The 27,187-nt window shown below is 38.6% G+C and overlaps 1 protein-coding gene across 2 annotated transcripts in view; it reads left to right on the top strand.

Moving 5' to 3' along the window:
• Positions 1-27,187, top strand: part of LOC132704695 (uncharacterized) — a 338,277-nt gene that overhangs the window by 283,515 nt on the left and 27,575 nt on the right. For both annotated transcript variants that reach the window (XM_060674871.1, XM_060674872.1), the window contains one exon: positions 5,570-5,655. In XM_060674871.1, coding sequence (XP_060530854.1) covers positions 5,570-5,655 — 86 coding nt within the window. The remainder of the gene's footprint in view (positions 1-5,569; positions 5,656-27,187) is intronic.

The raw sequence follows: 27,187 nt of genomic DNA, 5'->3' as shown, positions 1-27,187 counted from the left end.
CGAGTTTGACGAATGAAATTAATCTAGAAGCCCCGTTAATGCAAGAAGATTATCGAAATATTAAATATAATCGCAATTACACATGATTATAATTATAGAGATGAGCAGATAATTGAAATAATTAATTAATAAAATCAAGCAAATAAAAGCTTATGTGGAAGTAAGAATAATATGAAAATACATAAATTGTAATAACAATTATTATTTAAATCAAAATCTACTATCGAAGGGATTTTATCGAAAACAAATTTCGTTACCAAATTTACAATCTCCGATAGCTCCTATTTCAGCATATCTTACCGAAATTGCTTCTTAGTTTCAGTAAGCTAACGAATGATAGTATTTTTTCACAAGGTTATACGTAAGTATTTTTTCCGATTTTCTTGAGTGGTAGCTGATACTATCCATGACTAAAACAGAATCAGGAGGAATAACATATAACATTTGCTGAGAGTACTTTTTAAAAACATCAACATTCATACTTCATGATAGTCTCCAATTCGTTGTGATTGAAATTCTATCAAGTCGTCACCAACAAATAAATTAGACCATCCTTCCATGAAAGCTTGCCTGCCGTAAATTTTCTATTCCTGCTTTCCCTTCGAAACAGTTCTCAAATATTATCGCCAGCAGATAATTTCATCTTTCTGTATTAACAGTGATTTTCCGTTTTGAGTTTTTTCGAAATGAAAATTCATTTCCTTCAAAGTTTTCCACAATTTCTCGTTATGTTTGCAATGCAATCATCCTGTTTCATTTCAGACATTAATTTCTCCGAGGTAGGTATTTCTTTTTTTAAATAAAATTAGCGTATTATTCTTCTTATCCTTATTCTTTTCATGCTTATTTATTACAGTCTTTTTTTTTTGTACCTCTTTTTGGTGAGCCGTGTTTATCCTCGTGCACAACTCGGTCTATTGTTGGCTCTCGGACTCCAGTCATATTTCAACACATCTCAACTATTCTTGCAACTCTGAATAATGTGATTTGGTGACGAAGTTCTCGTCTTTAGAAAGCGAAATTTTACTAATCCGTTTCTCAGCAACAAATTCAGAAAGACTAGTCATTTTCAAGATTAAACTTTGCCAACAACTGCTAGAAAGTAATGAAAATTCTAATTTTAAACGTTAAGGTGCGTGTCCATGTCTACCTGCCGTTCACGGGACCACCCTTGACAATCATACAATACCAAGCCTCTGAAATACGGCTAAGATCACTAAATTTTGAGTATTTTTTTGATAATTTTTAGATAGATTTATTCCATGGTAAACAGGGTCGTTCAAAGTTAGTGGTTCGGGTGTGAAACGCACAAAAGTTCTAAATTTTATATTTTCAAAAGGAAAAAAACATTCAATGAAATTACGTCTAAAATTCTCAAAGTAGTCATTATTTCAAAAAAATTTGCATTAATTAACCATGGAACTCCATGCTCTTAATCGCTCAATTACTGTTTTAGGACATAATCAGTTTTAAAACTTGCATTCATAATATTTTACTTAATATTTAGATACAAAACAAAAATATATGAGCAGGGTCTTGTTTTTTTTTTTTATTTTCTTCTCATAATATCACAATATTTTATTCACTCAGTCACTTGTTCAATTGTTCTCGAACCGTAAACATTGAAAACGCTACCTGGAGTTTTAACTTTGGGTTAGGGTTTGGAGGATATTCAACGAATTGCAAACAATTAATGAAAGAAAATTCGTGCAAATACAATATGACTGTGATTCAAAACTTAAAGGAAATTCAAATTTTTATATACACAAGTATCCCTATCTGAACCGCAACATCATGATCTAAAACTGCATGCATAACTTTTATTTTCAAATCATTAATTTTAAACTACCTTGCACACTATGGAATAAATGTTTTCTACCCCCTTCTGTAACATACCTAATCATACACCTGTCTAGCCTGGGGAAAGCGTCATTTTACCACGTGAGTTTCGTTTCCCACGGATCCGAGCCCCGTCGGACATTTCCGCAAGGGTTTGGGAGCAATCGGATGTTTTCGGAGATTTTACCGCACGGATTGAATTTTGACGTTTGTCAATTCTGACAGTCATGTTAGAGAATGAAAATTAGAGAGAGAGGATTACCCAAAAACTAACGGTCGTTGAAAAAGTATAGTATGCAACACGTTTGGTAATTTTTTTAAGTCACTCGTTTATTAAACACTCGCTTTGCTGCGGTCCGCTTGCGCCAAATTGAGTATTTGTGACTCAAATGCCGTTTACAGCACTTGTTGCATATTATACTATTTCTATCTAGATAAATCTATTGCGCTTTCTGCGAGTTCAAGTGGCAGCTAAGTTAAAGTTTTAGTGGTATCACATTTTGGAGAAAAATGATTATTACTTCAAAAACCGCACTCGACATATACTGAGTGTCCTAGTACCGAGGTATGGTTGGAGAAACGGATGTTCCTAAAAATTTGAAAAAATAATTATTAAGTAAATCGGCAAAGATAAAATGCTGTAAATTATTTTTGAGGTTCCGAAACTGGCACCAGACGGGGTAATTGCCATCTTGCATTTTAAACCCAGTTTTTTGCAAAATTTTCATATTTCAATGATACTTAGAGTGAACACTGTTTTAAAGCTGATAGAAATTCAAATCTTGGATGGCGATGATTGCGATTGTGTACTAGATGACGTTTTCTGACATAATGGCCAAGAATAAATAATTTTTTGAAAAAAAAATGCAACGATACGATACGAATGTTAAATAGTCAAACAAGAGCCCAATAACCCAGTGAGAAGTGCGTCAATCCCAACCTAACGCAAAACTTACAAACTAATAACTCTCTCATATTATGGGAACTAAACATTCATAACGATAAAACACAACAGAATGATTGAAAGGAAAATCAAAGGTTTTCATAAATGGTAAAGGTACCTCCCATCATTTTTTATGTAGGAATTTATACTGAATCATGCATTTAATGCGGCTGTATTAATTTTAGCTCGTGAAAGCTTGGCTACAGCAAAGGTAGAACCATCGACCCGGCATACCACACTTATTATACAAAAAACGGGACTCGCAAGTTTTTGTATTCTGCGAGTGTGTGGGAATCCATATAAACACTATCGTGTTATCAATGATAAAATTATTCGGAGCGCCGAAAACTAATACCAAAATTATTATTAAATTCTGTATTTGCGCGAATTGCACCGGATACACATTCGAATGAAAATCAAATACAAATTAATATCGAATCGCAAATATATTTATAGTGCGAATTGATGGCGAGAAATAAATTCCAAAAAATAGAGCGTGGTTGAAATATCAAAATCGTTCGAAATTGAATTGTATACCATTGGGAACTGAACTATTCGTAAGCCGTTATATAAATACCGAATTTTGATGTTATCTGTAGTGTTACACAGTCGAAAACAAAATGCGAACTCTTGAATTGAATATCAAACAGTCGATTTATTTAACTGAAAAATAGGGAACTTGAACAAAATTTTAATTTGAAAAATATTGCTTATAAATTTTGCTATTAAAAGAACCACAAAAATCAAATAATTTCGAAGTTCTATGTAATAAATATAAGCAATTAAAAATTGTAAAATATCAATCCTCTTTGAAACGCGCTGCCATTGGCTATGACCGGTTGTGACGTCAATTCGTTCGTTAGACTACGCGACAGCCGGACGGTAGCAGAGAAGCTATTAGAGAACGACAACGCGTTCGCCTTGGTGGTTTTAATTTTAATTTTAGTTTTAATCCTGTCCCTTGATTTTGTTACCTTGTGTTTAATATCGAAAAAAAAAGTTATGAAACTGACCGAAGCCTTTTTTTAAACAGTCTTAAAATTTCCTAGTTTTTAAAATTCAAAGTGTTCCTATGGAGACTGCAATAGGATGGGTACAAATTCCAAGAGTTAAAAATGTTTGCAAGATTAAGGTTAACGTGACACCTAAATATAATGTTAACAAAAAACGACGACTTTTATTTTCTGGTAGACGAATAAAAAGTTTTATGGGCTGTACCAAAACACGATGGCACCATTTGTAATATTGTTTTTGTGTTGCTTCCATTATTATCAAATAAATACCACAAATACAAACTGTCATAGATTAAATAAAAACTATATGCCAGCCAAAAATAAACGTAAATAATATATTTCTCGGCCTATAACCTAAGAATAACACTATAACATGTCGCCGTATCATTCGAAAAGCAGCGGTATGACGTCACGATCATTCCCGCGCATTTAGTGTTGTTTGAAAGGAATAACTTTGTGTCACAACTTCAATTATTTATTCCAACTTAAACATTGGATTTTGAGTTTTGATATTTGTTATGCATTATTTCTATACATAAATAAATGTATTAAAGAAAAAATAATGTTCAACTTCCCTATTATAGGGGTCGGTGTGGTGCAAACTGCTATGCTTTCTTGCAAAAGATACTTTTCAATGTAAAGACAGTAAAAATAGAGTCAAGCGGACTTATTATTTGGTTTACTAAAACTACTTAAATTACTTAAAACACTTATTTATGACTAACGCTACAAAAGGTTCCCGATTAATTTTTGATGCAATCATTGCTAATTTTAGGAATTCGACACCAGCTCCACCAAATAAACTCTGCAACTCTTAAACACTTTTATTTGTTGTGTATAAATTTTCTCACAAACTTTGACTTACAAAAAAAATAACTGCAATGGGCATCAAATAAGTATTTTTCCATCGCTGTCCATCTGTTTTGCGATAAGCGTCTGAGGTCTCGGTAAACTTGCTTTTTTTTTTGGTGTTGGTGATTTTGGTTACTTTTGCTTTTGATGTGTCTACTAAAGATAATTACTGATTAACGATTTCACTTTCGGATCCAAGTTCACCGGCTTGCTGTACGTTAGTTGTTTTGCGGCTAGTCTCTAATTAACAGCTCCATCTCACCTTAACAGTTTATGAGTTCTTTTTACAAAACTTCTGGATTCCTCCTGCGTCAGTTTTGGCTTAGTCGAAAATGCTGAGTTTCGCCATTCATCCTGTTGGCTTCTTCAGAGCTTCACTGAAACTTGTATTGAGTTGGTGTTGTGTGAAGCTCTGAAGAAGCCAACAGGATGATTGGCGAATCGTCAGTATTTTCGACTAAGCAAAAACCGACGAGGAGGAATCCAGAAGTTTTGTAAAAAGCAGTACAGTAGCCTGTGGAAGTTTCTTTGAAAAATTAGTTTATGAGTTTTAATGCTGCTGTTATTAATTATTTTATATTTTTAAGCACGTTACCAAAGCTTACTTTTTTTCGTTAGACTGATTTTAACATCCCACGAAAATGCTAAAAATGTTAATTATTTCTTATTCCTGTAATTTAATATGTCGCGTACGGTTATTTGGTAATTTTTTTATTATTGAATAAACTACCACTGCTGCTTTGTATATTGTGTAAGTTATATTTATATATATATATATATATATATATATATATATATATATATATATATATATATATATATATATATATATATATATATATATATATATATATATATATATATATATAATTCATTTTTGTAAGAGTTAACAGGATCTGTTTACTTTTTTCTTCTTTTCCAGGTGTACAAATCGCTTATCTAGTGATAATTGGAACGCAACTCTTTATGGTAGTTTTAAGCATTGTCTTATTTTTAGGAATATATAAGGTAAGTCTTTTTATGAATATTTTATGTGTGTGTTTGTGGTGGACCTGTTAAAGCTTCCCTTAACTGAACTTTTGTTTTCTTTCGCATATTTCTCGGTCAGCGCATTTTTACAAATAAAAACGTTGTACTGCTTATATTTCCAAAGTTATAACTTTTTCAAATAGGCAACGTTACATAAAGCCACCTTTTTTTAAATGCTAAATACGATAAAATTATAAAAATGGGGTGTTTTCGTTAATAAAATTTTTTCAATTCAATGTTTAATGTTACTTTTTGATCAAGTTGTACCTATTGATTAAAAAAAAAACGCAAGACTACTAAAATATAAATCCGCTGCCTATAAAGAAATCACCTATGTATATTTTATTTTTATATTTATTTATAACAAAAGGCTTTCAGTCGGAGAAATCAATAGATATATTTAGACCCGACTTTGGCGTTGACATAAACGGTAAGACTTAGATATCTGACTCCTGCAGAAAATGGAGTTTCCCTTTAAAATTGTCGAATTTGGTCCCCTCTGTACATGTCCGGAAATCTTTTATTTTCAATATTCAATATTTTATAGAATATGTGAAATTCCAAGGTAATAGAATTTTTTCTACAAATGTAAGAAAATGACAAGGGTTCCGAGGGAAGACATAAATAAATGATAAAGTCTCTATGAAAACAACGCCACATTTAAAAAGTTCTATTATTACTGCTTCAAGTGCTTCATAAAATTTAATTTTATATAATGCTCTTGAAATGATTTTGATACCAAAAATAGATACAAAAATATGTTCTTCGAAAGATTCATTAAAAAATAACACCGACACACGATTTTTCGGTCTATCTACATGTTAAATTTCAGATTGCCTTACACTAAAAACAAGGATCTAAAAAAAAATAAGTTTCATATTTTTCATTTCTTCTTTACTTTAAATTATGGTAAGAAACATTTTTTTTTAATATCAGTGTCTTTTTTATTCAAAAATTGTAATTAGCAATAGCATATAAAGGTAAAATAACAAGAAACAAGTGTCTAAAAATGAATATTTGTTGTATTTTGTTTATGTTCGTGTCGGCTCTCTCGGATAAACTCCCGTCATACTCTCGTTGTACTGCCCTTGACAACGCCGTTGAAAGTCCATCACATCTTGGTGAAAACGTTCTCCTTCTTCTTCGAAGTAAGCATCCAAGTTATCTTTAAATTAAGTTTATGAGACATGCTACAACCCATAGTTTTAAAGCTTTGAAGCATGTTTTTAATCAATTGTTTATAATTGTCAGCTCTATGATTTCCGAGGAAGTAATCAACTACTGCTTTAAAACTCATCCAAGCTCAGTTGTCACAAGCACTAAGAAGCTTGGTGAAGTCATCATTTTTAAAATACCGGCTTCTTTTGCGAAAAAACATAGAAAACTTTTTTGATTAATTATTTCTTCATCGTCTTGGAGCAAGTTCCATTGCTCTAGTCGTGTCGTCTAGACTTTCCGATTTACTCTTGGATAGGTTCAAGTCTCGGACTAAATCACTAAATTCTTTGGGATTTTATCATAAATTCACTACCATCACTATTTGGTTAGAGATGTACCGGACTCTGTGCCACTTTGAGACGCTTGAACTTCAGTGCTATCTGAACGTGATGGCACGGGAAAATTGTTATCAAGTGGTATCGGAGCTGAGGTTGAAGGAAGATCAGCGTTGCCTTGGCGGCGCAAACTTCGTACGTCGGATTTTTTAAATTTAAATTTTAGTTTATTACTTCCTAAAGAATTTTTGCATTTAATGCAGACAAAGTGTGGTACCCAGTTTGATCCTGATTTCTGATTTTGTAATTAAAATAGGCTTCGCAAAGTTTCAAATTGTTTGACAAAGCATTTTTTTAAAATGAATTCACCACAAATAAAACAAAATGAATCAACATCATATTTACACTGTCTTGATGCCTTTTTCTATCATTTTTAGGTCAATCAAGTGCCATTTTTGGCTTGTAAAATAAATCAAAGTATACTCATCGACGTAAATCAGGCAAAATCAAACTTTATGAACTAAAAATGGAAATTTGGATTTTTTTCAATGTCTAAAATCAGAATTTACGCATGCGAACCGAAACACAATTTTTTTTTTTTGTTAACCAGTGTAATAAAATAAAGTTTTTATAATTTCTAAGCACCCACCTCTATTGACCAGTTTTAACTATTTTAGACAATTTTTACCTATTCTACATATTTGTAGTATATTTTAAACATTTCAATAATATAAAGCAATTAAAACGTTTTTAATCCTCTTCCCTAATACTATTAACGTCTTGTGATGTAGGAGGTGCTGAAGTGACCTTTTTTTTTTCATTTTCCTATGTTGCCATGACACCGTATGTGAAATACATATTTCCTATACTGCTTGTAAAAACTATATGATTGTTCGTATTTTAATGTTTGTGCCTCCATCAAATAAATATTAAAAACATTTGTTATAAAATGTTTAACAATAATTAATTAGTAACTACCCTTTTATTTTCACAGTTGCAGTTATTATCTGATTTTATTGATTTTAAACCAGTTCCACATCATTTTTTGAAAATCAATTCTCGATCGCCAAACTAATATTATGCGCACTACTTACAAAAAAAATATTATGGATATAAAGAATCGATATTGTAAGAGAAAACAACACAAACAACGGTATCTTTCAAAGTTTGATAAAGTCATTTGAGACACGAGTTTACTTTGCACTAGCGGAGTCCAGCGGAGCGAGTGTTTAATAAAGTTTTTCTACCCCCTTCGGTAAAATACCTAATTATACACGGACCTAGCGTGCTGAAAGCGTCACTTTACGACGTGAGTTTCTTGTCTCACGGATCCGAGTTACTTCGGACATTTCGCTTTGAATTTTGACGTTTGTCAATTCGTGTTTGTTTGCAGAATTGTATCCAAAAACTAAACAATCGTAGATAAAGTATAGTATGCAATAAGTTTGGCAAACTTTTTAAGTCTTTTTAATCAAACACTCGCTCCGCTTGTGCCAACTAAACTAGGGGCTCAAATGCCGTTAACCGCACTTGTTACTTTTGAAAAATCGATTAAATCGAATTTTTCGAAATTATACGCGCTTTTCTGTAAACTCGAGATCTCGGTAACGATAAGTTCTATGGGACCCCCATTGGCATAGAAATCATCACACAAATGATCAGCGTCGAAAAAAAAACATTTTTTTTCGTCTCCGTTCTCGGTTTTTGGACAATAACTTCTTAACGGTTTGAGCTACACGTTTTAAATTTTGCTCCTTTTTTGTACTCCATGGAATGTATAAGATATGTAAAAATGGCTGCGTTCAAACTCCGGCGTCCATAAGTGGCTGAAAATTGAAGCTATCGACTTCAAATTTGGCAGGCGAATAACGCTTAGTCTCCTAACGAAACCTATTTAAATTGGGCGGTTGGGGGGTCAGGAAAAAAATTAAAAATCGCGTTTGTAAGGGTCTAACAAACAAATAATTTCTCGAAAACTGCTTCTGCAACCGAAAAAATTCTTGAACGAGAAGACAACATTTGGCTCTTTTATTCCTGATAATTTTTCAAGAATGTACAGGGTGGGCCGCATTTTCAAAAAAACTGAGAAATGGGTACCCCTAATAGTGAAAACTGACTATAACTAAAAGATAGTGTTAAGTTAAGTCTCCTAAATTTGCAAATATCGACTTCAAATTTATCAGAGAAGTAAAAGTCCATGCCCACATTTAAACAGTGGAAATTGGGTGCAATCAAATTTCATCAAGTATTTTTAAAAAAAAAATCTTTTTTTTGGTTATTTTGGCTTACAAAAAAACATGCTTTTCTCCATAACCATTGACCGGATCATCAAAATTTTTTAACCAGAACTCGTGGAAGATCTAGTGCTATAACATTTATGTCAAGCATTTTTTCGATTACTTTCAGGGTTTTCCAATTATAGACAAAAATCTAAAAGACCCAGAAAATTGTTCTTTTCCAGAGTAAATTATTAACCGCGAATCAAAGAACGTAAAAATATGACCAATAGAATCAAACAGTGTCAAAGGAAACATCTAACCTCAAAACATAAACAAAATTAGTCACGGAGCAATATACGACTGAACAACGTGTAAAAATTGTGCAAGTCTATTATGAAAATGGTCGATCAAGAAAAAATGCATTTCTCTACGTGAATTTTTCAGCTCGCAAAATCGACCTTCTGAGAGGACCATTTGGAATGTGGTTCAAAAATTTTGAGCAAACTAGATCTGTAACTAACCTCAAGGTCCTTTACGTGCTCGTGCAGGTCGGTCAGATCAAAATATTGCCATTGTTCGCGAAAGTGTAGCCGAAGATCCAAACACATCGATTCGTCATCGATCACAGCAAGTGGGTCTTACGTATTCAACCACACGGCGAATTTTAACAAAGGACTTGCATCTACACCCATATAAAGTTCAAATAGGGGTTCATTTTTCAACGAAAATCATCTTTAGCGATAAGGCACATTTTCACGTTGGTGGCTTTGTAAACAAACACAATGCTCGTATTTGGGGATTAGAAAATCCAAGAGAGATTGTTCAAAAAGCAATGCATCCTCAAAAAGTGACTGTTTGGTGCGGAGGAATAATTGGCCCTTTTTTTCCGAGGATAATGCGGAGAACGCTGTTACGGTTAATGGTGTTCGCTATCAAAACATGATACTGATTTTTTCTGGGAGCAGTTGGAAGGTATGGACATTGAAGATTTGTGGTTCCAACAAGATGGAGCCACTTGTCACACATCCAGAGAAACGATGCAATTGCTGCGGGGCAGGTTTCCTGGCCGGATTATCTCACGTAACGGCGATATCAATTGACCGCCGCGATCATGTGATCTTACTTCCCTAGATTTTTTTTTGGGGTATCTAAAAAGCAGAGTATACAGAAATAAACCAAACACTATTCCAGAGCTGAAACAGATTAGAAGCGAAATAGCCGGCATAGAACCTGAATTGTGTCAGTGATAGGAAATTTCAATAAACGAATTACGTCATGCCACATGAGTCGCGGGGGTCATTTGAATGACATCATCTTTCATACCTAATTGTAATACACTAATCTAAACTGGCAAGTAAAAATGTTTGTATATTTTTATATTCTTCCGAGTTTTTTTTTATTATTGTAATGTGGAAACTCTTATTGAATCACCCGTTAATTGAAAAAATCCGATACCTCGGGTTGAGTCCAGATGTGATGACCTCATTGATTATTACGGCGCACTGCGTGGTTTCAGAATAACTTATTTTCTCGAAAACCATTTTCTCTATCGGTAAAATTCTTGGACCAGGAAACGTAGGAGATCGAAGGCTATAACCTCTATATCCAAATTTTTTTCAATTATGTAAGGGTGTGTCGATTATGGGCAAAAAATCAAAAAGTCTCTGAAAATTGCCGTTTTCGTTGCTTAAATTATTAGTCGTAAATGAAAAACTATAAAACATAAGATTATTTGGTTTAAGCAGTATCGTGAATTTTGTCAAGAGAGGGTGTAAGGTTTTGTCTAATGTACAGGGTTGCGCGAGATACTTGAAAAAATATCATTTGTAAATCTTTATCATTTGTACATTTATATTTATCATAGTTGGCTGTGGCTTTAAAGTAAAAGACTCTTTATACTGCGTGTATGCACAGTATAATTACGTCGTCTTACCTCTCCATCTCAGGCTCGTGAAAAAGAAACGCATTAATTAATTAAATTCGTAATTTAATAGTGAGGTAAGACAATGCCTAGGCTAGCTCATTAACAACCGAGAAAAATTAATAAAGTAAAAAAAAAAAATACTAAACCAAAGCCAAGTTGGAAGGCGGTGAAGGGCACCTCGGTCAGTCCCGGAAGGTGGTAGGTAGGCGCCACGTGATTCGAAAAAGGTAGACTTATCAACCCGAGGTTCCAACCCGTAAAGGGAATAAACAAGTGAATCACGAACAATAATTTATTTCCTTCAACCTGGTGGTAGGTGTGAGTGTCAAATCTCACCTTCAAGTTTTGGCGGTGCAAAAGAATGTAAGACACTATAATTTAAGGCTATAAGTTCCGCAAACCGTTCTTGAAGAGAACAGGCCACTTAAGCTACCCAAACCTCAAGATGTCCCGAACGTTACACAACTGTCTGTCACTATCCCGGGAACCAAGCCAAGATGGAATGGTGGCTCAATGGGACAGCCGCAGGTGGGCAGTCCCAGTTAACCCAGCAAAGTCCGTCTGGAAAGTCGGCTGCTCGATAGGGGAAACTCCACAACTAAACATGTACCCAAGAGACAGCATACACTGCAAGACACCAAGTCTGGTCTGGTATTCCGGTGAAAGAAGAAACCACGTGGAAGGTTTGCGGGAAACGGAGCAACAATACGTACAATACTAATTAAAAAAAAAACCCTCGATTCGAGGGTTTTCTGGAAATGTGGGGCAATGATAATTCTTTTCAAAATCCCTCGTTGAGGAAGATTCCCATTCCAAACTCCAAATAGATCCAAAAGTATGGGAAATCACAAATTAGTGACCAATTTACATATCCCCCTCTTATTGGGGTAGCACTACCGGCTCAAAAAGAAATCGGTCACACAAAAGAAAACCTGCCACAACCCCAAGCTTCAAAAGCTAGCGTACAAAATGCCGGACGATTCAGACAACCAGTTTTATTAAAAGGCTAAACGGGCACAAAAAATTAGAGGGAAAACGCCACTCTTGCCAACCTAGTCGACGGTACGCCGCCAGTAGAATGAACAACCGAACTATATCTGTGGTGAATGCCGTATGGCCCGTGTCAAAGAATCGAGATTGCGTCAACGAGATCGAACTACCCGAACGCTATCTATGGTGGCGACCGGACGGCCAGTCACAGAAAATCGAGGAAGAATAGGTTAAGAAACAAAACAATGTTTACTAGGCTCGCCAAGGAATACCGAAGCAATGAAAAGCAAATGTGGTCCCTAGTCTCATAGGGTGACAGATGGTAATGGTTGTGACTCCTTCTAATGCGCAACTAATACTCTGTTTTTGCATTAGTATCTCTCAGTAAACCGGTGTCACTTAAGAGAAAACCAAGCGAACAAGGGGCCACGCACACCGCCGTTGCAGCATAAAATATTTATGGTTCGGCAACACAATCGGCCGGGGAGTACAAGTCCGAAACTAAAGGAACCGAGTCTACAAAAGAACATGTGTTCAAATCGCAAAATCGATATGAACCTAATAAACAAGAATTTTAATTGTTAAGAAGCACTCGCCAAACAGCAAAAGGTGAAGGAAATGGACAGTACAATTAATTCTACAAGGTACTAATAAAATAAACCCGTTACTTCGCAAATGTGCCAGCACTGGTACTTTAAAAATGCTAAATTTTACCATTGAAATATGAAACCGTCACACTCCCCCCTTCCTCCGTCAGAGGTGAACACCGATCGACACATGGACTTCCACCAGAACAGCAAAATAGCGTACAACTTGCCGAAACGCCCGAAAAAAAAAACTTAAATATTAGTAAAAGAGCAGCAATATCACCCGAAAACTCGGTGAAGCCCGAAGAAAAAAAAAACAAGAACTTACAACTAGTGAAACAGCAGTATCGCGCGCACTCTTGTTGGGCTCGACACTACCTAGTGGAGCCTGCGCATCCACTAATACCAATTGAATAATTTTGACAGGTTAATCCCTAACCCATTACTGTCGCACATCAGACACTACCACACCTAAGGCGGGCCACTTGAATACCAGTAGCCGAGACCTCCCATAAATTGATTGGCTCGCCGAAGCTACCATTCGGGCCAATCTCGAGCCCCCCAATACTAAGCTCCACGCCAAAGACATCCATCGCACTCACCAATACATACCTGCGAGACGCAGCAGTGAAACCGCACGACACCCATTGGGCCAGAGAGCCGTATAAGAAGCCGAAAAAAAAAATTTTTAAAAGAGGTTAGCTATACCCAAGTGATCCCCAACAACAGCGCAACGACGAAATCCACCGGAAGCAGAAGGGAAAACCTCCAGACTAGAGTGGTAACACTAGGCCGTCGGTAATCTATATACCGCGATGTTAAGTCGACCTAGTAGGGTAAAATTGCACAGGTTACTACAGCGGTAAACAAGTCTCGTGTATTAGCCCTCACAACAGCCCACAGGATTACACCTCCACCACCAAGCGAAACCGACGCACGCGGCCGCGCAAGATCAACCTGGCATAACAAGACCAAAGACACTAATCGGGAAAGAAAAGGTGAGAGCTCGCAGGAGCCCTACCTTATTGGTGATAACTCTCCAACACTCTCAATATGATTTAGTATATAAAAAAAGCTTACCAAATCTGTCAAAAGAATAACAGACTGGTGAGGCATCGATGTACGGCCTTCAAACAGCAACTGAAAAGTTTAGAGACAGAAAATTCATAAACTTCAGTGCTTATTAATAAGTAAGTAACCCACCTCTAACCCACGAAAACAGCTGTCTGAAGAATAGATTGTAAATCCAAACCAGTTGTTCACCAAAACTAAATCAATCGTTAGCAGAAGCAAAATAACTAGGTTTTAAATCTTTAACATGCCAAACACTCGACTACCTACCCTGACTATTCGTCAACTCATACGTCCAACCTCCTATTCTACGCTTAACCGTGAAGGGGCCTATAAATTTTGGACAAAGTTTAGCATTGAGGTTTTTCGACGCGTCGGAGAGAATTTTATTTTTCCTCCAAACCTGATCTCCGACCTGATAGTGAACTGGTCTCCTACGCAAATTGTATATTTTACGGGATCGGTCCGCCATTCTAGCTATACGGGCTTTGACATCCTCAAAAAGTTTTCTATAACCTATTACGCGTGCTTTCATCTCGGTCTGTACTTCAACTCGATCATCATTACCATTGTTAAACATATAACGATACTCGGTACCATCTCCGACATACTCTCGTCCAAAATTGACAAAGTATGGGGTATAACCTGTGGTTTCACTTCGAGAGGTTCTTATAGCGCATCCAATTGCAGCAAGATTTTTGTCCCATTCTTTGTGATTCTCTCCCAAATAGATGGAAACCATGGTTTTCACAATCTTGTTGTACCGCTCAACAGGGTCCGCCTGCGCGTGGTAATATGCGGTATACGAGATTTTCACATGATATCTGGAACACAAGGCTTTAAATTCCTTGCTTCTCATTTGTTTGCTATTGTCGCAAATGAGGAACTGAGGCACTCCATACACCAGAAATATTTGCTCTTCCACGAAACGACACAGGGCGCTTGAAGTAGCGTTCCGTAATGGACACAGAGCAACGAACTTATGGTCCCATAAAGTCAAGGCTTATCATTTGCCATGGGCGGTTTATCTCAGGTCGTGTACCCATATGACCTGCTGAGGCCTTTTGCTCCGGCTTGTGTTGGGCACAAATGCGACAACTACGAACATACTTCTTTACATCTGCTCTCATCTTCGGCCAAAAATATTTATTATGAATTTTCCAATAAGTCTTATAAGTTCCAACATGACCGGAAACGGGCTCGTCATGATACTTCCTAAGGATTTTATTTCGGTGGTCCTTGGGTACTACAATCTTCCAATAGTCAGACTGAGCAGTAAGTTCTGGAATCGGACACTTTACATATTTATATACAATATTATTCTCCACACGCCATTGAGGAAATTGCTCCGGTCGACTCTCAATATTACTTATCATCTTCCTATACCACGCATCAGTACTACTGCCAAAATCAAGGACTTGCTCAGGGCTCGTACTAACAACTTCCACGTTGATCGGGACACTTCTCGAAAGAAAATCCGGAACGACATTATCTTTCCCTTTTCGGTGTACGATGTCAAAATCATAGGGTTGCACACGAAGAGCCCATCTGGCCAATCTTCCGGTTGGGTCTTTCAGATTATTAAGCCAAATGAGTGAAGCATGGTCCGTGACAATAGTAAAATGGCTCCCTTCAAGATAATTACGCAGTTTTTCGACAGCCCAAATGACACCTAAACACTCACGCTCAGTAGTGGAATAATTACCCTCCTGTTTTGTCAACGAACGTGACAAGAAGCAGATTACCTTTTCTCCGTCGCCCGATTCTTGGGTCAGAACAGCGCCAAGTCCATAAGCAGAAGCGTCGGTCTGAAGGACAAAGGGTTTCGAGAAATCTGGACACGTTAATATAGCAGCTGAGGCAAGTGCATTTTTAATATGATTAAAGGCAGCCTCGCAATTGCTATCCCAGACGAAAGAGGCATTCTTGTGGGTCAATTTGGTTAACGGCGCGGTCAGGGTGGAAAAATCTGGCACAAATCTTCGGTACCAACCAGCCATACCTAGAAATTTCCTAATCTCTGTAATATTCTTGGGCGGAGGAACCGTCATTATGGCTTCAACTTTTCTGACATCTACATGAAGACCTTTAGAGTCAACTACAAATCCTAAATAATTAAGGAAGGGCATACAAAACTTACACTTCCCAGGGCTTAATGTTAAACCTGCTTTCATTAGGCGATCAAATACCTTACCCAAAATGATTAAATGCGTTTCAAAGTCGGGAGAAATTATTATAATATCGTCCAGATACACCAAAACATACTGTTGCCGGTGCGTTAGTAAGCCCGAACGGCATTCGCTTGAACTGAAAAAGTCCCCGTTGTGGTACTGTAAATGCGGTATACTCTCGACACTCCTTCTTCACTCCCACTTGCCAAAATGCCGACTTAATGTCCATGGAACTTAAATATCTGGCTCCACGCAGCCTGTTCAAAATTGATGAAACGTATGGTAAAGGGTATGTGTCTTTCTTAGTAACCTTATTAAGTGCCCTGTAGTCTACACAAAATCGATAGGCGTTGTCCTCTTTGGGCTCAAGAAGTACTGGTGAAGACCAAGCGCTCTTAGAAGGCTCGATGACGTCCATTTCAAGCATTTTCTTAACTTCTTCATCAAGGATCTTCTGCTTGAAGGGTGAAACGGGATAATATCGCTGTTTAATGGGCTTAACGGTCTCCTCTAAGACAATCTCATGAGTCGCCACTGTAGTATACCCCAAAACCTTTGCTCATTCTTTCAAATTTTTCATCCACTAAAGAGTTCAATCTTTCTCGTTGGTCCTCAGTCAAAGTGCTCTCGTCCGTAATACCACAAACCTCCACAATAGGGTATTCTCCAAAACGCCACTCGTTCCTTTTCAAATTCGGTACTACATCCATTGAAATCCAAAAATCGGTTCCCAAAATTAAGTTATTTGATAGCTCCGGTACCACTAAAACATCTATAATAGACACCCTCCCCATCAGGGACATTGGCGTCTTTACGGATCCAATACTCCGACAAGTATTTCCGCTCGCAACAGAGCACAACGTTTTCCGAGAGGTATCCAACTTCAAACCTAAATGCATCAATGTCATATAACCTGACTTCCCAACTAAAGTGGCACTACTCCCAGAGTCTAACAAACCCAGAATGGGATGTCCCAAAACGGTAACCTCTATATGCGGTCTCTGATCCTGATTTGAATGGGATATTACGTAATCAATCAATGCTTGCTTCTGAAGAAAAGCAGAAGTGTGTACATTATCGGTCGTCGAAACATTCACAGGGGACACTAACCGACCACTTAATTCCCCTGAGTCTCGTTTTTTGAGCACTCTGGACAGTTTCTAATAGTATAACCTGGCTGCTTGCATCGAAAACAAAGTAAGCGACGTGATTGAGGACAACTGGATCGTCTGTGACCCGTCTGGCTGCAATTCCAACACTCAATTGGTCTCCTTGGGAAATCACAGCGAGGCTGCGCTCTAGGACTTTGGACTGCCGTCTCCACCGCTCTGACCTGAACAGGACGGTTTGCAGTTTGCCGACGATACGCCAAATGAGGTTCCTGCACTAGACGAGGATGCGTAGGTGGGGGACAAGGCTACCTGTAAGTGTGGTAATAGATTTCTTCTAATAATGTTAACTTGCTCGCTCTCGGACGGCTTGCTAGAAGACAATTTCATAAAAAGATTTTGCATCCTTGTAACATATAATAGCAATCGTTCATCTTGACCCTGAGTACGTCTCTTAATATCGTCGGGCCAGTCAAGGAACGACCGCCTTCGGGGCGTATACCAATCTCGTGCATCTCCTCTCAAGATTTGGTAAGCTGAATGGAAAAATTGATCTTCAGTCACTCCTCTCGACTCCGCCAAATGCTCTATATCTTCAATAAATCAAGTGACACTGCCACTACCATTAAAGAAAACGTTCCATTTGTGTATTGATACGAATGATCCTGAGGCTCGAGGCACACCTTTCTCATTAGACAAGCCTGCATGAGACGGTGCACCAATGTGACTCACTGGGTTTGTAATTAACGATATGCTGCCATTTGGCCTAGAAGTACTGTTTCCTCCGGATTGAGAGCACGTTTGGATCATTGGTACCGCGCTTGAGTCAGGATTAGTCGCAAATGATACTCGACGAGTACTAGAAGTTGCCTCCTCAGTCATAAAAGGAATCGGACAAATTGTAAATGCGGCCAACCGATCGGCCAACTGGGTACAGGCTCGACGGTTGATTGTTTGAGCTAAATTCTGCAATTCAAATTCCGTTATTCGCCTCCTTGCATCTCCAAACGAGTTCCCTGTAAGGTTGGAATCTACATCATTATTGAGCGATCGTGATAATCCAGAGTCTCCCGGCCTCTCCAAAGTAGGATTATGATCAGGTGCTGCACCTCCCAGATCTATCAAATTACCCACAGGAGCATCCATTCTCTCCGGATGAATAAATTCATTTTGTGTGCACATTGCTCCAACACTAGTCTGGCAAAGGCTGGCGATGTGATTCGCGTCCTGCAAGGCGTCAAAACACCCACTCAATAAAAACATCAGGTTTTGTTTTTTTGATTTCAAGTCCTGAGCCTCAGCTACCACTCTGTGCAATCTGCTTTTGACATGCATTAGCCTGCTGTAAATTTTCTTGAATTCATTCTCTCTATTCTCCGCATCAAACTCTTGAATAAGGCCCACCAATCCATCCAACTTAGATGCACATATGCCCAATTCAGAAGATGGCTCAAAATGGATGTTAATATCCTCCCGAATGTTCCGCTGAAATGCTTCCCGCAACTGAGCTCTCTTTTCATCCACTGTAGACCCCACATCACAACCTCTAGCAGCTAACTCCCACGTCAATTCATCACTCCTAAGCCGATTAATCTCCATTTAAAATTTAAATAATTAAATTCCCCACCCCTTCCTGGTATAAGGAAAATAGAAAAAGAAAAACGGGAGAACGACAGCGCAATAGAAGCCACTAAATAATGGACCAACACAATACCACCCGCACACAACTAGCGATGCACTAGGCCCCCTGTGGCTGATCAAAGAAGCCGCAAATTGAAAATAATAATAATAGTAATAATCAAATAAGATCCGCGAAAAATAAACTGAAAACGTGGCAAAGTACACAGAACTATCGGTAATTACTTCCAAAAGCTTTTAAATAAATTTCCAAATCACAGAAGAGGTCGGAGGATTGCAATCACACTGCTCTCTCAATTTTGAAGTCACCGTTATAACCACCAGCCAAGTACTAGAATTTTGTGAAATTTGACACCTCCAAAAAAAAATTCTTAACAATAATAGTTTTCCAATGCAAACATAAATACAACTTTACCGATATTGAATATACAAAAATTCCGCAGTGCTCCGATTTGAAAAAAAAATAGCAACAGTTATCCTCCACAAGTAAAGGGATATATACCAAAAAATGTATCCACCTGGTATAGATATCGTCCAAATATCACACAATCAAAAATTAATTAATTAATTAAACCGCAAAAATGAAATGCATTGCATAGTAAAACAGCAATGTATACAAACTTGTTATAAAAGAACCACCGAAACTTGAAGAGAATCAAAGATTTTGAACACACTCAAAAAAATATTCAGTTGGGCGCCAGTTTCTTACCTCTCCATCTCAGGGTCGTGAAAAAGAAACGCATTAATTAATTAAATTCGTAATTTAATAATGAGGTAAGACAATGCCTAGGCTAGCTCATTAACAACCGAGAAAAATTAATAAACTAGAAAAGAAAAAAATAAATACTAAACCAAAGCCAGGTTGGAAGGCGGTGAAGGGCACCTCGGTCAGTCCCGGAAGGTGGTAGGTAGGCGCCACGTGATTCGAAACCCGAGGTTCCAACCCGTAAAGGAAATAAACAAGTGAATCACGAACAATAATTTATTTCCTTCAACCTGGTGGTAGGTGTGAGTGTCAAATCTCACCTTCAAGTTTTGGCGGTGCAAAAGAATGTAAGACACTATAATTTAAGGCTATAAGTTTCGCAAACCGTTCTTGAAGAGAACAGGCCACTTAAGCTACCCAAACCTCAAGATGTCCCGAACGTTACACAACTGTCTGTCACTATCCCGGGAACCAAGCCAAGATGGAATGGTGGCTCAATGGGACAGCCGCAGGTGGGCAGTCCCAGTTAACCTAGCAAAGTCCGTCTGGAAAGCCGGCTGCTCGATAGGGGAAACTCCACAACTAAACATGTGCCCAAGAGACAGCATACACTGCAAGACACCAAGTCTGGTCTGGTATTCCGGTGAAAGAAGAAACCACGTGGAAGGTTTGCGGGAAACGGAGCAACAATACGTACAATACTAATTAAAAAAAAAACCCTCGATTCGAGGGTTTTCTGGAAATGTGGGGCAATGACAATTCTTTTCAAAATCCCTCGTTGAGGAAGATTCCCATTCCAAACTCCAAATAGATCCAAAAGTATGGGAAATCATAAATTAGTGACCAATTTACATATCCCCCTCTTATTGGGGTAGCACTACCGGCTCAAAAAGAAATCGGTCACACAAAAGAAAACCTGCCACAACCCCAAGCTTCAAAAGCTAGCGTACAAAATGCCGGACGATTCAGACAACCAGTTTTATTAAAAGGCTAAACGGGCACAAAAAATTAGAGGGAAAACGCCACTCTTGCCAACCTAGTCGACGGTACGCCGCCAGTAGAATGAACAACCGAACTATATCTGTGGTGAATGCCGTATGGCCCGTGTCAAAGAATCCAGATTGCGTCAACGAGATCGAACTACCCGAACGCTATCTATGGTGGCGACCGGACGGCCAGTCACAGAAAATCGAGGAAGAATAGGTTAAGAAACAAAACAATGTTTACTAGGCTCGCCAAGGAATACCGAAGCAATGAAAAGCAAATGTGGTCCCTAGTCTCATAGGGTGACAGATGGTAATGGTTATGACTCCTTCTAATGCGCAACTAATACTCTGTTTTTGCATTAGTATCTCTCAGTAAACCGGTGTCACTTAAGAGAAAACCAAGCGAACAAGGGGCCACGCACACCGCCGTTGCAGCATAAAATATTTATGGTTCGGCAACACAATCGGCCGGGGAGTACAAGTCCGAAACTAAAGGAACCGAGTCTACAAAAGAACATGTGTTCAAATCGCAAAATCGATATGAACCTAATAAACAAGAATTTTAATTGTTAAGAAGCACTCGCCAAACAGCAAAAGGTGAAGGAAATGGACAGTACAATTAATTCTACAAGGTACTACCGTCACAGTCGATTTTGTGAAAGTTGCATTGCAACGATTTTTCGAAAGCAATCTTGTTACCTAGTATACTATTTTCTACTCCCTTCTGTGAAATACGTAATTTCATTTCGCGGAGTAAAACTACAGGTTGCTTACCACCGATATGAAAAGAAAATGGGCGGCGAGCTCGGAAGAGCTTTAAAGTGGACTGTAGGCTTTAAGAATTTAGAAATAATACCGATCGCCAAACGGGCCGCTAAAGAAGTTTGAGGTCTGACCTTAAGCGCACGCCTCCGTCTCCTCAGCAGACCTGCTTCCTCTTTGGTGTAAGTTCTGCTACTCAATTCGCAGAACTGACCAGATGTTAGGCCACGGACAACATAAACGCACAACGAGAATCTTAAGAATTAAAGTTCCCTTCGCGGAAAACGCGCAACAGATCTCGCTGCTGCCGCACACGGAATGATAAATGCACTCCCGATCGGTTGACGCAAAAAAAAACTTTAACGGCCATACCGCGGTAAAAAATGTTCCAGCAACTTAAATTTTTATTTGAGTACGCACAAAATTATTTGTCCCAAGAACCCGACTAAACATAAGAAAACTTTCCCTCTTTGCAAATTACCAAAAAATAAAATAATTAAAAAAATTATATATATACAAGGACAGACGTGTGATCTGTCCATAACCGCCCACCACAATACGCAATATTGTCATGGGTTGATAGGCAAGGGACACAACTTAATCACGGATGGTCCGGATGGTAGCCACTCGGACGACACCATCAGGTCCGGGATGGAGTTCGCTTAAACGAGCAATGGGCCATTGTAAAGGAGGTGAGTTGCTCTGTTTTATAATCACTAAAGCGCCCGGTTTTACATTTGGAGAGAGACTGTTCCATTTGGCTCTTTGTTGGAGCGTATGGAGATATTCTTTAGACCATCGAGTCCAGATCTGTTGGTGAAATTTTGAGAGATGCTGCCAACGAGAAAGGCGATTGTTCGGGACGTGTTGCACGAGGTCCTCGGGAGGGGCGTTCAAAGGCGCCATTGTGAGGAAGTGCCCGGGTGTTAAAGCATTCAAATCGTTCGGATCCTCACTTAGAGGGCATAACGGGCGCGAATTCATTATCGCTTCGACTTGGGTGAATAAAGTGTAGAGTTCCTCAAAAGTTAATACCTGTTCCCCCAATCGTACGGGCTATGTGACCCTTAACCGTTTTGATGTTGGACTCCCATAAAATAAATAAATAAAGAGTGCTAGGTATGCTTTAAGGATCGGTGCCTTTCGAATCCTGGACATTACAATTGGGAAAGGTCCTGCGAAATCGACGCCGACGGTGCTGAAGGGCTTAAGTTCGGAAATGCGCAATAGGGGTAAGTTTCCCATTAAAGGAACAGGGGTTTACTCGAAAGCATTTGACACATTTGGACAAAACCCTGCGGATTGCTCGACCGAACACATTTGTTTAAGGATGAAGAGTTCTCGAGCATGGTGTCTAGAAAATTTGTGGAAGCTTGGGTGGTATGGAGGTTTAAGGTGCGAGCCTCTAATTCGTGGTCGTGGACGTCGGTGGGGTCACGTTCTAAAATAATGGGATTGCAATGCAAAAAAGATGGCCCCGCCCACCATAGAGAACTGTTCACTAACTCGGAAGGTAAACAACCACGGGATCCAAGGTTAGCGGGGTTCTCTCTAGATGAGACATAATGCCAACTGGAAGGATTAACTCTTTCCTGAACAAAAGACACCCTGTTACTGACGAAAGTCTTCCAACGGTGCGGAGAAAATCTCAACCAACCCAGAGTAACCGTGGAATCAGAGTAACGGAAAATATCTGTAACTTCGATATCGGATGACTTAATAGCCGTGGCCACAAATGACACCAAGCGAGCCGCTAACACGGCTGCACATAATTCCAGACGCGGAATTGATACTATTTTCTTGACAGGCGCGACTTTAGATTTAGCCGTTACGAAATGAAGGACGGGTGAGGCTGACGACGTTAAACATCGAAAGTATAACACAGCGCAGTAACCTATTTCGCTAGCGTCGCCGAAGCAGTGAATTTCCAATTTGGACATCTCATTAGGTAAAAGGCGTCTCGCAATATTTAGATTTCCAAGGACAGAAATTTCGAACCAACGAACCACATCGTTAGAGGGTTTGTCGTCCCAACCGATTTTTTGAGTCCAATTTTTTTGAATGATATGCTTAATGAGGAGAGTGACGGGAGATAGAAAGCCTAAGGGGTCGAATATCCGCGCTAAGTTGGACAAAAGGAGTCGCTTTGTGCAACCGGAATCAAAAGCCTTCACTTTAAATCGGAAGGTATCGGATGGAGCATCCCATTCTAATCCTAAAACCCTTAGAGTCGGGGAAGACAGTTTGCTCACAAATTCAAGGGGGTTAATCGCCAGATCGGATGTCAGAATTCCCTCCAATACGGCGGGACTGTTACTGGACCATTTCTTTAACTCGAAACCGCCCGTGTTTAATAATGCGATGAGTTCATCGCGCAGAGCTAAAGCGGTTTGGATCGAACAACAAGAGACGACAATATCGTCAACGTAGGTGTTCCTTTTAAGGGCTTTGGCAGCTAGGGGAAATTTACGCCCTTCCTCGACCGCCAATTGGTGCAGACATCGTATGGCGAGGTAAGGCGAACAAGAAAGACCGTACACGACTCGATTTATTCGAAAGTCCTTTACAGGCTCGTTAGGCGTGTTGCGCCAAAGAACTCGTTGGTAGTCCGTATGAAGCGGATTAACCAAAATTTGACGATACATTTTGGAAATGTCGGCGGTCAGAACACAACTGAATAAACGAAAATTTAATAATATTGTAGATATATCACTCTGGAGTTTTGGACCGGTGAATAATTTATCATTGAGGGAAGGCTGGTTTGGAAGGTGTGCGGAACCGTTAAAAACCACCCTTAGTTTACTGGTTAAACTTTCCGGCCTTAAAACACAATGGTGGGATAGATAATAACAGTGAGGGGAACTGAACGAATCGTCTGGAATAGATTCCATGTGGTTAAGCGCAATAAATTCGTTCATGAAATCGCGATATTGCGAGTAAATCTCAGGCTGCTTCTAAAGTCTCCGCTCAAGGGAATAAAACCTCTGTAAAGCCAGAGATCGGATATTTGGGAAGATAGGAACTTCTTCCCTAAAAGGTAAGTCGACGATGAACCGACCTGATGGCTGGTCTCCCCGGTGAGTGCTGACAAATGTTTGTTCCACCTTAAGGTCATCGGGAGATAAACGAGGTGCATCAGGAACTGTCTCTAATTCCCAGAATTTGTCCAATTGTTGATCAAGGGAAACCGTGTCCTCAAGATGACAAAGCAACGTAGCGAGTGCAGGCGCTTTGAAATTATTTATTTTCCCCGTAAGGACATAGCCGAAGATTGTATTAATTGCGTCGGGCTGGTCTTTAGATCCAGGGATGCGTCCGTCCCCTGCGGGAAAATTGGTCATCGGCCAAGTGTAAATTAGTTATGTGGGACCAGTGACCATGTTTAATATCCAAAGCAGGCTGGTCTTAGCAATTTTTTTTCAGAATTAAAGCGTCAGCGGTTAAAACAGGATGAGTTTTATATATCGGTCTAAAAGATATAGTTACTCCACCTAAATCAGCTTGCGAATGCATGGCGCCTAACCCGTTTATACGAACCTCTTGGGGAGACGGTCGTAAAACTAACCGGCTAACTGTTTTTTGAGTTATGAATGATGACATACTTCCTGAATCGAGTAAGCATCGTATCGGCTGGTAGGTTCCGCGACCGTCGAGTATTTCGACAAAAGCAGTGGAAAGTAAAACGCTCGAATTGGCTGAAGAAAAACCTGCAGTTACGGATTTATGTGGTCAGAGAGCTTAAGCGAATCATTGTTAGCGGGGGCTGACTGAAAGTGAAGTAATGTGTGATGTTTTTTGTGGCACATATGACAACTCCACGTAGATGTACAGGTACTAAAACGGTGAGAGCCTAAACAATTTACGCACATTTTTCCCCTCTTAACCAGATGTAGCGCTCTGCGGGAGATTTTTCCAAAAACTCGCTGCATTTATAAATAAAATGAGAATTTTTACAAACAGGACATTTTGGTGGATTTTCAGTTTGAGCCAGCATTGCTGTAGATTTGGGCAAAGTTGGCTTTTTGAGAAAAATTTGCTAGTTTGAAAATTAATATTGTCCAACGCCAGACAATTTTTACTTAAAAATTGCTTTAATTTATCATAACTTGGAATAGTACTGTCGTTGTGATGAAGTTCAAGTCGTGTAACTAGAGAAACCGTGAGTTTTTTCAGCATCATTTGAACAAGTATAAAATCCCAGTATTCCGTGGGTAACCCTAGTTTTTCCAAAGCTGCGACATTTTTTGAAAACGTATCTAATAAAGAGCATAACTCTTTTGAATTGTCTGAGGTAAGTTTGGGTGAGCTTACGAGGTTATTCCATAAATTTGAAGCAATAACTCTCACATTATTGAACCTTTCTTTTAGTAAATCGTAAGCAATTGTGTACTTATCTGCTGTGATATCCAAATGGTCGACAGCGTCCCGAGCGACACCTTTCAAGCAAGAAACTAATAGGTTAAATTTGTCAATCGCTTTTAAGTGGGGGACCGTATGAACACGCGCATCAAGTTGATCGAGAAAACTCCGAAACTCGGTAACTTCTCCGCTAAATGTCGGTAACTCAGGCTTGGGTACATTTAAATATGCAGAGATGGGCAATTGTTCACCCGGTATAGCAACAGATTGCGTCATCGGCTTCATTAAACGTTGCGTATAAATAGCTTGAATTCTATAATATTGAATATCGATTTTTTTCCGAAAATCATCCTCAATCTTGAATAGTTCATCCGCATTTTCCTTTTCACATATGATTGATATAATTTTATTGTGAATTTTATAAAAATTGGTTCGAGTTGCCTCAAGTTCTTTATACATAGCTTCAAGAATGGGATAAAAACTTTCATCTTCGGCATTAACTTTCAGAGCAACATCGTATATTTCGTTCAATTTATGAATTTCAGTCGACCGGAGTACTTTATTCTTTTTATAATCACCCATTTTTTTTTCTCAGTGAGTAAAAAATAAACGGTTCAAACCTAACGAAAACTGGTCAAAGTCTTCACACACTAATATTAAATTATGTGCCCTGCTCTATTTACCTGACTAAAAATTAAATTATCTAAATGAACAACTGCGTATTGTATGGACGAAAGGTACATAAAAGGAATGCGAAGGTCATCGATTTTTTTTTGTTTTGCTCAAGAATTAATTAGATCTTGGCAGAAAATGTTTAAACCCCAATTTCAAGTAACTTAATTAAAATTGTGCCCTCTCCGTGGTAATAATCGAAATCAAAATAATGCGGATTGAAATAATGAATTTATTTTAACTTCTCTAAGAGAGAAATGTTTTCCGTTGCGTAGCTAAGGCTAAAAACTGGCGAATTCGGATCGTTAGGACCAAATAATTTCTTTTCCCGGAGTAAAACTAGAGGTTGCTAACCACCGATATGAAAAGAAAATGGGCGGCGAGCTCGGAAGAGCTTTAAAGTGGACTGTAGGCTTTAAGAATTTAGAAATAATACCGATCGCCAAACGGGCCGCTAAAGAAGTTTGAGGTCTTACCTTAAGCGCACGCCTCCGTCTCCTCAGCAGGCCTGCTTCCTCCTTGGTGTAAGTTCTGCTACTCAATTCGCAGAACTGACCGGGTGTTACGCCACGGACAACATAAACGCACAACGAGAATCTTAAGAATTAAAGTTCCCTTCGCGGAAAACGCGCAACAGATCTCGCTGCTGCCGCACACGGAATGATAAATGCACTCCCGATCGGTTGACGCAAAAAAAAACTTTAACGGCCATACCGCCGTAAAAAATGTTCCAGCAACTTAAATTTTTATTTGAGTACGCACAAAATTATTTGTCCCAAAAACCCGACTAAACATAAGAAAACTTTCTCTCTTTGCAAATTGCC

This window comes from Cylas formicarius, unplaced genomic scaffold (assembly GCF_029955315.1).
Source record: "Cylas formicarius isolate icCylForm1 unplaced genomic scaffold, icCylForm1.1 PGA_scaffold_7__23_contigs__length_41026272, whole genome shotgun sequence".
Classification (NCBI taxonomy): Eukaryota; Metazoa; Arthropoda; class Insecta; order Coleoptera; family Brentidae; genus Cylas; species Cylas formicarius.
Note: the sequence above shows the minus strand (reverse complement) of the source record. Positions and strands in the feature narration are given on the sequence as shown.